The sequence below is a fragment of the Dromiciops gliroides genome, chromosome 1 (genome assembly GCF_019393635.1).
Source record: "Dromiciops gliroides isolate mDroGli1 chromosome 1, mDroGli1.pri, whole genome shotgun sequence".
Taxonomy (NCBI): domain Eukaryota; kingdom Metazoa; phylum Chordata; class Mammalia; order Microbiotheria; family Microbiotheriidae; genus Dromiciops; species Dromiciops gliroides.
The window spans coordinates 535,366,247-535,381,647 of record NC_057861.1 but is presented as its reverse complement, the minus strand read 5'-3'; the positions used below and the strand labels follow the sequence as shown (position 1 = coordinate 535,381,647).

Sequence of the window (15,401 nt, the reverse complement as noted above, 5' to 3'; positions counted from 1 at the left end):
CCTCTTAGTCTGGGAACTGCACAGTCTCCTGGCTAATATCAGAGCAGGCAGGAGGAACTTCGTGACAGATGGGACCTCCATCTTAAATGGTATCAAACAGGGCTGTGTCCTAGCAAAGCAGCCCTCCTTTTTTTATTATTATTATTAACAATTTAGTACTAGGTATTAGAGCGACTGATGCATGTCCTCCTGCTATAACAAACAGGAAGACAAGAATCCTCCTTTATGCTGATGAAACGGCTTTATTGTCTTAAATTAGGACTGGCTTTAAGAAGCAGTTGGAAATGCTGACTATCCCTATCAGAATAATAATTTGCTACTCGGGTTTCCAAGTAGCAAATTATTATTCTGGCTAGAATAGTCAACAGATTTACAACAACAGCCACAACTACCACCACAGATAGTAATAACCAGCATCCCTAGCATTTATATAGTGTTCATTATAGTTTTTCAAAGTACTGCCAAGTACATTATCTTACCCACTCCTTACTACCTTGACAGGTGGGTTGTTCTGTACCTAGTTTCTTAAACTGTAGGTCATGAACTCATATGGGGTCACATAACTGAATGTGGGGGTCATGAAAAATTTGCCAACAGTAAAAGATTACGTCTACCTATTTTATAGACCTATATACCTGGGGTTTCATAAAAATTTCTCAGACAAAAAGGGATCACAAGTGAAAAAAAGTTCAAGAAGCCCTGGTTTAGCCAATTTAGTCATTTCCAACTCTTCATGACCCCATGGAGCATGCTACTACTATACATGAGGTTTTCTTGGCAAGGAAACTGGAGTGGTTTGCCATTTCCTTCTCCAGTGGATTAAGGCGGACAGAAGTATAGAGGTCAGGTGGGTAGGAAAGGTATTTTTGTGCCTACCTGGTATGAAAAAACTGAAGCTTGGAGAGACTCAATGATTTGGCCAAGGTCCCACAACCAGTAGGTGACTAGATGAGGATTATAGGGATCATAGGATTTATAGCTGGGAGGGACCAGCTTTATTTCTCTAGCCCAACCCTCTCATTTTTACAGGTGAGGAAACTGAGGCCCAGAGAGGTTAAGTGATGTTTTTCCCCAGGTCACAAGGAAGCAAAGTCAGATTCAACATTAGGTCTTCTTACCTAAAATCCATTACTGTTTCAACTCAAGGTCTTTTCACTCCCATTAATTACCTCAAACCTGTATTATACACTGTACTGGGTAGGCACCTACATGAGACAAACCTATGATTTCATTGGTACAAGGAACTCAAGGTGAGGTATAGGGAGCTCTAGCAATGGATACCAGCAAATTATCATTTGAGAGAGTTGCCTGGGAGCACTGATGGGTTTAAGTGACTTACCCAAGGTCACACAAACAGGATCTGCCTGAGACAGACCTTGGTCCTGAAGCCAGCTGCTATCCACTATGCTACACTGCCTCTCATTACGCAATTTCAATGACCAGTCCCAAATACCCCTTCCAAAAGGTCAATTCACTCAACTAAAGGCTAATTTTATGGTTAATTCCTCATGAGTCCACAAGGATGCTTCTTCCTTCTCCTTAAAATAAGATTGATTACAGGAAGCTATGCATCCAGGACTACAATTACAATAAAGCAGTCAACTGGCAATACCAGCCCTGAGAATGCCCAAGCTAAAGTCGTCTCTTCCACGTTCCACTGGGGAGAACTTTGAAGGCTCAGTCTCAGTAGTGTGAGAGCTTAAGGAAAGTCAAATCTCTTTGCTGAAAAACAAACAGACAAACAAAAAGCCCAATGTTGATTCCATGCAGGCCCCCATACTGATCATGGCCAGGATGCTTTATCCAGGTGAGAACAGAAGGCTGGCTTCGAAACTTCCACAACGAAACTTCCGCAAAATCCACTTTGCCAACCCTCACACCTGTTCCCTAACTTTATGGCACTCGCTATAGCCAGAACTACAGACTGTAGAGTCAGAGTCGTAAAATTGTCGTTCTTGGAAGGGGACTTAGAGATCACCTAGGAAAGGCGGGGGGGGGGGGGGGGGCGGTCCACTGGAAAGTACAGTGGACGAAGGACTGCAATGCAGCCTGCAACACTCCAGAGTGCCGCTAGAACCAGCTTGAAATGTAATTGGGAAGTGTTTGACGAAATAAATAACAATAGAGTCGTTGTTACTGTTGTTGTTGTGTCATTCAGTTGTGTCCAGCTCTGCGACCCAGTGAACCATAGCACTCCAGGTCCTTCCAACTTGAAGGGCGCATCTTCCGATGTCATATCTTTTATCATTTTAATACTGTCCATTGGGTTTTCTTGGCAAAGATACTGGAGGGGTTTGCCATTTCCTTCTCTAGTTCATTTTACAGATGAGGAAACTGAGGCAAACAGGGTGAAGTGACTTGCCCAGGGTCATACAGCTGGTTAGTGTCTGAGGCCAGATTTGACCTCAGGAAGATGAGTCTTCCTGACTCCAAGCCTGGCGCTCTTTCTAGCTACCCCACAACTGGCAAGGCAGAATGTCAAATCCAGGGTTCCTCACCCCTAATCCAGTGCTCATCCCACCCTGCCACCCTGTTTATTGGCAGTCCAGGGCCATCAGAGAAAGCAAGCCCTTTGAGAGCTTTGTTTGGGGTTTGATTGTAGCAATGTAACACCAACCTAACAATGCCCAGATCTTGCTTAAGACATAACAGCAGCAGAAGCATGGTTATCACCATCAACAACAATAGCATTTATATATCATTTTAAGATTCTCTAATCACATCACATGTTATAGTCTTTGATTTTCACAACAGCCCTGGGAGGGAGGTGTTATTAATACGTCCATTTTATAATTGCAGAAATTAAGGCCAAGAGAACTTAAATAATTACAAAAGTAATAACTAACATTTATGGTTATTATATCTATAATAATAGTGCATTATGGTTTGCAAATCACTTCCTATACATATATGCCTTTATATGTATATGTATATATATGCATATTATCTCTCTCTATTCTCTGTCTACGTCTCTATTTCTATATCTCTTTCTGTCCGTGTTGTATTTTTCTGTCTCTGTCTCCTTGTATGTAAAATGCAGATTATAGCATCAACCATTCAGGGTTATTGTGAGGATCAAAGGAGATTATATATACATATATATATGTGTGTATAATTTTTATTTTATTTATTTATAAAATATAAAAATAAATTATATCTATCCTTTTATATTTAAAATTTATTTAAAATATATACTTTTAAAATAAATTCTATATACATATACATACATGCATATATAATATTTCCTTTGATCCTCGCAACAAGCCTGGATGGTAGATGTTGTTATCTGCATTTCATATATAAGGAGACAGAAAAAACCATAGGAACAGAAAGAGACATAAAGATAGAGACAGATGAAGAAATAGAAACAGAGACAATGACAGAAAAAGACAGAGGAACAGAGACAGAAACAGAGATACAGACACAGACTTAGAGACACAGATACAGAGAAAAAGAGATAGACAGGGACCTATGTTTGGGTCAATTTACTTTATTGAGAGTATACAGGACATCAAGGGGGTTTGACCTTAGCTGGCCCTAGAGTTTGTATCATTGTACAAGGCTGACTCAGGGAACAAACTACAAGGACACTACCAATATTTTTCTACCCAACCTTCCTTTGGCGCATATAAGAACTCTCCCATGAGGTGTGACTTGGGCTGGGTCAGGGATGGGTCAGTGTCCAGCATGCCCCCCCCTACCTCTGATACCAGTGGTGCCCATGGCATACTTTAAAATGCAGGAAACTAGGGCAGCTAGGTGGTGCAGTGGATAAAGCACTGGCCCTGGATTCAGGAGTTCCTGAGTTCAAATCTGACCTTAGACACTTGACACTTACTAGCTGTGTGATCCTGGGAAAGTCACTTAACCCTCATTGCCCTGCCAAAAAAAAAAAAATCAGGAAACTAGGGCTTGGACCTAGATGTGCTGCCTCAGAACTAGCGACAATGAAATAGGACTGAGTTTCTATTTGTGGCACAGTGAAAATCATGCAGGATTTGGGATTGGAGGCACCAGGGTCAAATGCCAATTCCACTCCTTACTGTGTGACCTTTGGCAAGTCACTGAACCTGCCTGGGACTCAGTTTTTCATTTGTAAAATGGGGAGGGAGTTGCATTAGGTGGCTGCAAAAGTTCCCTCCAGCTCTGTAGCTATGATCCATTATGGTTTATGAACTGTTTTATCATTTAATAGATATTTATAACCTTAAGTCTCTTGTAACCATCAGTCCCTTGAAATTAGAACCCTAGTGATGACTGACTGGTCCACCAGACTAATACACCCTTCACTTTACAGAAGAGGAAACTTAGGCCAAAAAAGAAAAAGGTTAAGTGACTTGTCCAAGGTCACACAGATATATAGCAAAACCAGAGTTTGAAGCCAGATTCTTTCACTCCAAATCCAGCACCCTAATATCACACCTCTGTCTCCCCCAATTCTACCTAGATCACCAAAAGAAACCCAAACCCCTGAACTACAAACCCATGACCTCCCCAGAAATGCCTCCCCCAAGTAAAAATGCAATGGAAGGAGTATAAGAGCATCTCTATCTTTTGTAAAACCAGTGGAGAACATAGTTACCCCTTCCATATCACAGGGATTAAGGGGCATGGTGCCCCCACAATCTGGGGAATCCATGTAAAAATGTTTGGCCATTTACCAGAGAAGTCTGAATTATTCTGGTATTGAGATAAAATATGTTGATATTATTCAATGCATATATAAATGCATATACTTATGCATTTCTGAGTTTCTAAAATGTTTCTGTCTCATTTGCTGGCCTTCACGTGTCATTTGCAGCTTCTGCAAAACTCCCCCCAAATTTTCCTTTGATTTCTTATGCTGACCCAAGATATATTGAAACCATGATGGTGAAAGTCATGATGTAGAAGGGGTAACTATATAGCCTTATTGTTGGCTCTTGCCCCTTCCACATCTGGCCTCAGGAATACCTATCCCAGCAGACACATCTGCCTGTTCTCTCCTTTCTGAAAATCAAACAAATGTAACTGTTATTCTCCTTTCCTCCCAAGTTGGCAGGAATTCTGAGAGCTGAATTCCATCCCAGTTGTCATAATCGACTCATTTCAGGTGCCTATGAGTTTCTGCTCCCTTTAGATGGACCCTGTTCTGTTCCCCCCAGGATTTTCTGTTCTGGGTTTCATCTATAAGAGGCTTCTTGGAAGAAGACAGGACATAAATCTTAAACAAATGAACTAATCTTACAGGGGTAGAATGGTAGGGAACAACTTAGGAGAGGAGTGGTGAGATCTAGAACCCTGATCCCACAATGCCTCCTTCCTCAGCAGCAAGATAAAGGTCCACCATGGTTAAAAACAGCTGTTGTCCTGGGGAGACATAGGACACTGTAACTAGACCCTAGGACCCTCCTCCCTCCAAATAGTGCTAGTTACCACTACCATGGGAACCTGATCTCTTTCTCTTTTACCCTCACATTTCTATGATACTTTCCCAAACGTTTTCTATAATGTTTCTGAAATACCTTCCCATACATCACACAATGTACTTCACTTGATCCTCACACTGACCCCGAATCCTCACAATCCCTTGAAAATAGCATAAGATGGAGGCAGCTAGGTGGAGCAGTGGATAAAGTACTGGCCCTGGATTCAGGAGTACCTGAGTTCAAATCTGGCCTCTGACACTTGACACGTACAAGCTGTGTGACCCTGGGCAAGTCACTTAATCCTCATTGCCCCGTGCAAAAAAAAAGAAAAGAAAAGAAAAAAAAGAAAGAAAATAGCATAAGATAGGTTTGGTGACTTTCCAAAGGTTACAGCGTGAAGTTACTAGAACCCAGACAGCTCTTCTGAATCATAGAGGTTTCATCCGGAATTAGTGATTGCGTAGAAGTCATGGACATAGCAGGGCAAGGATGGAGGGAGAGAAAAAAGAGGAAGCTGGATTTGGATCGGTTTATTTTTATTATGATGATGCCATAGAAGACCCCACTTAACAGCAAGAGGGTTTGGCCTTCTCTGGTCCTGGAATCTCTGCTGCTTCTTGAAGGCCAGACCTCCCCCTCCTAAGGAGTCAGCATTTGGGGCCATCTGTCAATCAGTCCCTTCTTTCCCATTGTGGGAGGTGACAAGCTTGTCACCCTCAGACAAGTCCTGGATTCCCTCTTGTCCTTTCCATCCTAAGTAGTGGGGGAGGCTGCCAGGATGGACAGAGTTGGGGGATAGAGACACAGAATCACCCTCATCTGCTTTGGGGTGGGGGGTTCCTTGGAGAGTGGGGGCCATTACTCTGATGATTTGCCCTTATTCTTTTGCTTCCAAATCTTGGGAAACCGGGACTTGGGCTTCTTCTTCTCTGTTCCATCCTTCTGGAGGTCTGCAGGGAAAGAGATGGGAAACACAGCTGAGTCCTTGGCCAGCCAGACCCTCACCTACCCAGAGCAGAAATACGTGACGTTGGGGCAGCTAGGTGGCGCAGTGGATAGAGCACCGGCCTTGGATTCAGGAGGACCTGAGTTCAGATCCAGCCTCGGACACTTAACAATTACTAGCTGTGTGGCCCTGGGCAAGTCACTTAACCCCAATTGCCTCACCAAAAAAAAAAAAAAGAAAAGAAAAGAAATACGTGACGTTGGCAGTTGTCTAAGTATATGCCCATTTTGCAGGACCTGAGTCCAATGTTCTCATTCTATAGATGAGGAAGACTGAGGCCTGAAGAGGAGATACCAGGGTCATACAGATAGTGGAACTAGGGTGTGAATGCTGGTCCTCTATCCCCAAATCTAGTATTCTTTGCCTTGAGTTTTCCAGCTTAGGAAGCTCAGCTCGAACCATTCTCTCCAACACCTTCCTCATCTGTAAAATGGGGGTAATAATAGCCCCTACCTCCCAAGACTGTTGTGAGGATGAAAGGAAAACAGTACTTGTAAAGCATTTAGTGCAGCTTATGGTAAAAAGCAAGGGCTATATAAATATTGGCTATTTGGGGGGGAGGCAATCAGGATTGTTATTTGCCCAGGGTCGGGTAGCTAGTAAGTAGCTATTAATTATTAATTTTAAATTATCCAGGGGCAGCTAGGTGGCACAGTGGATAGAGCACCTGGCCCTGGAGTCAGGAGTACCTGAGTTCAAATCCAGCCTCAGACACTTGACACTTACTAGTTGTGTGACCCTGGGCAAGTCACTTAACCCCAATTGCCTCACCAAAAATAAAATTAAATTTAAAAAACAGAGGATGTCAATTTTAAATTATCCAAATCCTTTAAAGCCCAGGTGGGAATAAAATCTTCTTCTATAAGGTCTTTCCCTGATTAGCCCATCTCTCTCTCTCTATCTCTCTCTCTCTCTCTCTCTCTCTCTCTCTCTCTCTCTCTCTCTCTCTCTCTCTCTCTCTCTCTCTCTCTCTCCTCTCTCTCTCTCCCTCCCCCCCCCCACATAACAGTTGCCTAATCCATACATTCAGGTTTTGTTATATCCTGCCTAATGAGACTGGTTTTCCTTTCATGTTAGACTAGTTTTACCCCCTTGGCCTCTAAGGAACTTGAGGGCTAGGACTTTGACCTGTCTCTATTTCCCCATAGGGCCTAGCAGGGCTTTGAATACATAAAGTTGTAGTCAATGTTTGGGCATTAAACACGACTCTCTGTACCTTCTTCTCTTGGACACTCTCTCCTTTCAAGGTTTTCATGACACTGATATTATCTCCCGATTCTACTCTTACCTTTCTGATCCTTTCTTCTTTCTCAGGGTCCTCTGCTGGCCCATCATTCATTTTACTCTCCCCAACCCTGGATGCTCCCCAAATTTCTATCCTAGACTAGACCCCCATCTCTTTTCCCTCTATAGTCTCTATGGGTAACCTCATCAGCATCCATGTGTTGAACTATCATGCTTACACAGATGACTCCTGAATACATATATCCAGCCCCAGTCTCACCCCTGAGCTTCAGGCCCACATCACAAGATACACATTGAACATTCCAAATCAGGTGGCCTAGAAACATGTGAAATTCAACATAACAAAAACAACTCTGGCATCATCTTCTGTGTGGAGCCTTTTCTGGTCCCCCTTGACTATGAGTGCCCTGTTTCCCCAACTACCTTGTATCTGACTACTTTGTATGCGCTTGTATTTGTTCATTTTATATGTACTTGTCTCCTCCTTCAGAATGGAAGTTCCTAGAGGGTAGAGATTGTTCCATTCTTTGTACTTATATCCCCTGTACCCAACACAGTGCCCTCACGTTCAATTGTTCAATTGTTTTTCAGTCATGTCTGACTTTTTATGACCCATTTGGGGATTTCTTGGTAGAGATACTGGAGTGGTTTGCCATTTCATTCTCTAGCTCATTTTATAGAGGAGGAAACAGAGGCAAACAGGGTTAAGTGACTTGCCCAGAGTCACACAGCTAGTAAGTGTCTGAAGCCAGACTTGAACTCAGGAAGATGAGTCTTCCTGACTCCAGTCCCAGCACACTATCCAATGTGCCACCTAGTTGTCCTTCTAATGTAATTAGGAGGGGTTTATGACCCACAGAGTTTATAAATTTGATACAGTAATAGATCTGTAAATGATAAATAGAGAAGTAATTCTGTTTGAAAGATATCCTAATTAAGACCAGGAATGTACAGATAGAAAAGATAGCTGCTATATCTCCTGAAAATAAGATCTTTATTGATAGAAGTCTAAATTATTTCATTACAATTACTAGTATGCTCAATTCAATCTGGGGGCTATAGAATATTATCATTTCTTTGTTTGTTTTGTGGCAATTGGGATTAAGTGACTTGCACAACTAGGAAGCAACTGGGGCCAAATTTGAACTTTCCTGAGTTCAAAGCTGGTACTTATCTTCTGCACTACCTTGCTGCATCATGGGCTGTAGAATATAAAGAATATGTAGGTGGCAGCTAGGTAGTGCAGTGGATAAAGAACCAGCACTGGATTCAGGAGTACTTGAGTTCAAATCTGACCTCAGACACTTGACACTTACTAGCTGTGTGACCCTGGGCAAGTCACTTAACCCCCATTGCCCCGCAAAATAATAATAATAATTATAAGAAGAAGAAGAAGAAGTTTATTATAAGAATATGTAATAGGTGTTTAATAATTACCTGTTGATTGACTGCTTGATTGATTTGCTGATTAACTGATTTGGTTTTCTCAGTGGTTAGAGGGCTGTATCAGCAAGGATAAAGTAAATTTGGATGCAATTTTTGGCTCTTTAGCTTCCTTCTGTTTCTGGCCTTCACTTGGCAGCCCTAATCTAAGTGAGTGATCCAATAAGTAAACCAGGAAAGAGTGTATGACTGGCTCAATGTGTTTAGATCATGGCAACCCTGGCTAGAGGAGAGAAAGGAGGCATGTAGCCCAAATGGTGACCTATGGCTGAACCAACATTGAAGATCAAGGGAGGGGGCAGCTAGGTGGTGGAGTGGATAGAGCACCAGCCCTGGATTCAGGAGGACCTGAGTTCAAATCCAGCCTCAGACACTTGACACTAGCTGTGTGACTCTGGGCAAGTCACTTAACCCCCATTGCCCTTCCAAAAAAAAAAAAAATCAAGGGAAAGGCACGGGCAACACTCTAGTGCCTTTGATCTCTTTCCTTCCCATCTTCCCCAACAGGTTGTTGTCACCAACACTCTCCCTTCTCTCTCTCCCTCTTTCTCTCTCTTCCCCACCCCAATCTCCTGTCTCCTTTCCTGCTGCCTACCAATATGGCCAACTCTTCCTCCATCCTTAAAAAAAACCCTCACTAGAACCTACCATGACCATCAGCTATCATCCTATATCTCTTCATGTAAATTCCAAGGCCTCCATGTCTCTTCTTACTCTCTTTTTTTTTTTTTAAGTGAGGCAATTGGGGTTAAGTGACTTGCCCAGGGTCACACAGCTAGTAAGTGCCAAGTGTCTGAGTCTAGATTTGAATTCGTGTCCTTCTGAATTCAGGGCCAGTGCTTTATCCATTGAACCACCTAGTTGCCCCTACAATAACCTTCTAATTGGGTCTCTCTGCCTCAAGTCTCTCTTTTCCAATCTCTCCTCCACTCGGCAGCCAGAATAATTTTCCTGAAGTGTAGGGCTGGCCATGTCATCTCTCCTACTCAATAAGCTCTCTTTGCTCCCTGTTACCTGAAGGATCAATTAGAAAGTTCTTTGTTTCATGGTCCCTTCTTACCTTTCCAATCTTCTTCCATTCTATTCCCCTCTACTCTATCCACTCATCAGTCATACTGGTCTACTTTCTGTCCCTCAGTTAGGACATTCTATCCCTGTTCTCTACATCTTTGCACTGGCTGTTCCCCATGCCTAGAATACTTTCTCCCAACTTCAGGCTTTTGGAATCCTTGGCTTCCTTTAAGACTCAGCCCAATTACCACCTCCCCTAGGCCATTCTTAATACACCACCCCCCTCCCCAGCTGATAGTGATATCCTCTCTAAGGTTCCCTTCCATCTACTCAGTATTTATCTCATATGTTGATTTACATAGGTCAAGGGCAGGGGCTGTTTTTGCTTTTTCTTTGTATCTCTAGCATTTAGCACAAAGCAAGTGCTTAATAAATGTTCATTGATTGAATGATTGATAAAAAGATAACCATCTTAGAGGTAGCTAGGTGGCACAGTGGATAAAGCACCAGCTCTGGATTCAGGAGGACCTGAGTTCAAATCTGGCATCAGACACTTGACACTTACTAGCTGTGTGACCTTGGGCAAGTCACTTAACCCTCTTTGCCCTGCCCCCCCCCAAAAAATAAAAAGGTAAATCATCTTGGGCAAGGAAGTGGCATAAGACATTCTAATTTCATCAACATTTCCATGCTTCTCCTTTGACTAACTCACCCAACCTTAGACAACTGCTTCAGACTTCACTTCTTCCAACCCCCTCCTTTGAAGTGACATTCTTAGTGGGCCTTAAAATGGCCTCTGATTCCCTCCCTCAGATAATAGCTTGGACCTCCCTGCTAACCTCCAATCTTTTCCAAAGCAGGATCTGAATTTGGGTCTTAATGACTGCCTTCCTCCATAAGGGCAGAATGGTCTAAAGCATGTATAGCTTACCTAATTTCTGGATCATGTCCTGAATCACCTGATCCTCCTCCTGCTCCCTGGAAAAAAAAAGGGGGGGGAATGAGTTTACAACAGGAGGTAAAGGTCAATAGACCAAGCCCAAAAAGCATCCTGGCAATGACAATTTTGTTTTGTTTTGTTTTGTTTTTTAACGTGTGATTATGTAAAACATTAGCATAATAGTCATTTTGTACAAAAAAGGGGCAGCTAGGTGGCGCAGGGGATAAAGCACCAGCCCTGGAGTCAGGAGGACCTGAGTTCAAATCCAGCCTCAGCCACTTAACACTTACTAGCTGTGTGACCCTGGGCAAGTCACTTAACCCCAATTGCCTCACTAAAAACAAAACAAAAAAAAACCATTTTGTACAAAAAAAAAACTTGAATAAAAGAAAAAAATGAAAGTGAAAAATAGCATGCTTCAGTCTGTGTTCAATATTAGTTCTTTCTTTGGAGGTGGAGAATATCTTTCATCAATAGTCCTTTGGGATTGTCTTGCATCATTGTATTGCTGAGAATAGTTAAATCATTCACAGTTCATCAAACAATATTGCTGTGTCTGCGCACAATGTTCTCCTGGTTCTGCTCACTTTACTATGCATCAGTTCATACAAGTCTTTCCAGGCCTTTCTGAAGTTATCCTGCTTGTCATTTCTTAGAGCACAATAATATTCAATCACCATCATATACCACAGCTTGTTTAGCCATTCCCCAATTGATGGGCATTCCTTCTTGGCAATGATAATTGCGGGACAGGCTCCTACAATTATCCCTAGACCTGGACATTGCTCTGATACCCAGACACTTTCTAAAAGAACTCCACTACAACCAGGGAGGTGACTAGTCATGTGCCCCTACCCAGCCCACTGGACTTGTGAGGCAGGAAGATGTCCACTCCAGCCTTGGCATCTGCAACTGCTAAGAGTAGCTCTGGGCTGGAAGATTAGACTCAGTTAACTATACTTGTCAGTTTTAAAAAGATAAAAAGAAATTAAACCAAAACAAACAGAAAACATAGACACACACACATAAAAACCCCTCCAACAACGCATTTACTGGCAGAAGAAACTAGCAACTCACAAATGACCCCCTTGGCCATTCTCAGAGAGGTCGGGGGCCAAGTGGTGCATTTTCCTCACAGTTAGTGCAAATCGGCTGATATATTAGCTGACTATGTTTTTAAAGGAGTCTATGGAGAAATATTAAAACCAGAAGAAAAAAATCTCACCAAATTAACCTCTCACCCCAGATTCCCCCCTCCCCTTTCCCGGGAGACAAGGAAGGAGAATCCAGCAAAAGCAGGGCTTCCTATCTTACAAAGAGACCCGGAAAGTCTTTCCTCACACAGAGGGGAAAGGGGTGGGGGGCTGGGGAAGGGGCTAAGAACAACTAGATAATCTACCCAGAAGAATGATTTCGTGTCCACACACCTCCCCGCCCCCAACCCCAGACTGGCCTGACTACTTCAAACAAGTGGAGTTTTTCTCAATCCCTTTCCCATAGTCTGTCAGTGGGTCTGATTCTGCCATTACCCCAGTTACCAAAACTAGAGGTCTAGAAGTCTATCAGTGTGGTTCCTTTCTCCCCCTCATAACCAATCAGTCACAAAGCCCCATCCTTCCTTCTTTCTCAGCACCTGCCAGCTGCATCCCTTCCTCTCCATTATTTGCAGTTTGCTCCTGGCTCTTATTTCCCTGAAGCTGAATTATTATTCTTGCAAAAGCCTCTAAACTGGCTTGATGCTTCTAGACTATCTAGCACACTGCATTCAGTACAGCTCTAGCTTCCTTCATGTCAGTCACCTGCTCAAAGGCATACAAAGGCTCCTGGATATAGATATATAGATATGGATATGGGTATGGATATGGATAAGGAGAGACAGAAAGACAGAGATAGAGATAGATATACACACACATTAATGGGGCAAGGTTTTAAAATTTCTCATTCACCTGCATGTCATAATGTATTCTAAGGAAAACAAGGTTTAAATTTCACTTCACTTCTTACACTTTGTTTTGTTACCATGGGCAAGTCAATTAATCTCTGAGCCTCAGTTTCATCTGTATAATGGGAATATTGAATGTAGTATTTGCTTCACGGGGATTTTATAAGGATCAGATGAAATAATGTCGATAAGAGGGGGCAGCACGGAATAGTGGAAAGACCACTGACAGTCAGAGGAGACAGCTTCAAACATCACCTCTAACATTCAGGAAGACCTACATTCAGATCCAGCCCCAGACACTTACTAGCTTTGAGAACCAGGACAAGTCAGTTACCCTGTCTACCTCAGGTTCCTCAACTGTTTAATGGGATTATGTTATAAATATATTATATTATATTGTGTTATGTTATATTGTGTTATGTTATGTTATATTATAAATAATAGCAACTACCTCAAATGAGGTTATATCTGTAAAGTGCTTAGCACAGTGCCTGGCAAATAGTAGGTACCTAATCAATGCTTGTTCCCTTCTCCCTTTCCTGACACTTAAAACCTTTGTAAACTTACTCGAGTCACTTAATCTTCTCAGGCCTCAGTTTCCTCATCTGTAAAATGAGAACATTGGACAAGGTAGCCTCTAACATGCCTTTCAGCTCTATATCTATGATCTTGCCTCTCCACCTCTTCTTTGCAAACTTTAGTATGCTATACATACTTCTATTTATCAGTTCTTTCTCTGGATGCAGATTGCATCTTTCTTCATGTGTCTTTTGTAGTTAATTTGGGTTTTTATAATCGTCAAAATGACTTACCTATTTAAAGTCATATAAATAGAAAGTCTGGTAAACAGAAGTATGTATAGAATAATTTCACATATATACATCTATTTGTGTCTAATGGTAGCCATCTTGGGGGGGAGGGAAGAAAAAAAGGGAGAAAAAATTAATTTATTATATATGAATTTTATATATAAAAAGTTATTATATATGTAAATAGAATAGCAAGTTGTGCATAATAGCTTTTTGCTTTCATGTGCAATCATTTTTATTAGACTATGTTATGGAAATGCTTGTTTTATTCCATGAATTAAAAATAAAATAATTTTTTAAAAGAAAAAAAACTTTACTAATGCTATATAAATGTTGTTAGCTAATATAGCACAATTTAGCCCTTATCCTATACAATCTAGCCCCTAATCAATACTGTTCTTGCTCTGTTCTGTATTTTATATGCGCTATCCAGTAGTTTTGTAATATTTTATCTCCTCCTAAAAATAAAATTATTAGAATGGGACCCTCTTGAGTTTGGGGCTATGTCATTGGATATGTGTGTTTTGCAGGGTCTTGGCATCTCCTCTACCCTAAGTCCTACCATGAGACCTCACTGAATTGTGAAGGTGATCCAAGGATCTCATAGGACCTATCATTGTGGAATACCAGCTCTGCCTCCTGGGCTGAGGGGCTGCTGTCTTTTAGGTGACCAGCCCTTCCAAATTCATCACCAGAGGGGCAGCTAGGTGGAGCAGTGGGTAAAGCACTGGCCCTGAATTCAGGAGTACCTGAGTTCAGATCCAGCCTCAGACACTTGATACTTACTAGCTGTGTGACCCTGGGCAAGTCACTTAACCCCCATTGCCCCGCAAAAACAAACAAACAAACAACAACAACAACAACAAAACCAAAAAACCAAATTCATCACCAGCTTGGAAACCGGGTAATAGATCCTTTAGTGCCAGCACTTCTCAGAGACTAAATTCTAAAGAGATTACAATCTGCTTCAGTGGAGGGAAAACGGAAGATAGCATCTCAAATTCTTGAAGCAATGATGTCAATATCTTCAGGGCCCTGCACATCCAAGCAGCACTTAAATATTTGTTGATGAACTGAATTAAACTAGAATCAAGCACCTTCCCTGAAGGGATAGGTCCAGTGGTAATGCTCATTCCAGGCTGTGCCAACATGCTTGGGATGACCCCTGGGTGTTGTTGTTGTTGTTCAGTTGTTTCAGTTGTGTCCATCACTTCGTGACCCCATTTGGGGTTTTCTTTGGAAAGATACTAGAGTGATTTGCCATTTCCTTCTCCAGCTCATTTTTTTTTGTTTGTTTTTCTGATTTATTAAGACATATTCCACAAGATTTCTTCAATAAGAAATTCTTTGAAAGAATACCATCATTTTTTGTCAGCCAGAGAATAGAGTCATCAGATTCTCCCATTCTATGAATTGCTCCACAAATTGCATAAGTTTTAAATTGGCCATTGAATCTGCCTGTGACCTTGTCAACCTCAGTCACGTTCATCTGGATGGACATGTGGTCCTTGGCCCGATGATCCTGTTGCTCACAGAGCATTTCCGCAGCATGTACAGGTCCACAAACTCGCCGGCATTGTTCTGCATGTCGGAAGCT

General features: G+C 42.0%; 1 protein-coding gene and 1 pseudogene across 4 annotated transcripts in view; both read right to left on the bottom strand.

Moving 5' to 3' along the window:
* Positions 1–5,923: 5,923 nt before the first annotated feature.
* Positions 5,924–15,401, bottom strand: part of MICALL2 (MICAL like 2) — a 74,964-nt gene continuing 65,486 nt past the window's right edge. For all 4 annotated transcript variants that reach the window (XM_043979436.1, XM_043979439.1, XM_043979437.1 and 1 more), the window contains 2 exons: positions 11,045–11,091; positions 5,924–6,358 (listed from right to left, as the gene is read on the bottom strand). In XM_043979436.1, coding sequence (XP_043835371.1) covers positions 6,267–6,358; positions 11,045–11,091 — 139 coding nt within the window. In that variant the 3' untranslated portion in view covers positions 5,924–6,266. The remainder of the gene's footprint in view (positions 6,359–11,044; positions 11,092–15,401) is intronic.
* On the bottom strand, positions 13,165–15,391 carry LOC122737319 (annotated as a pseudogene).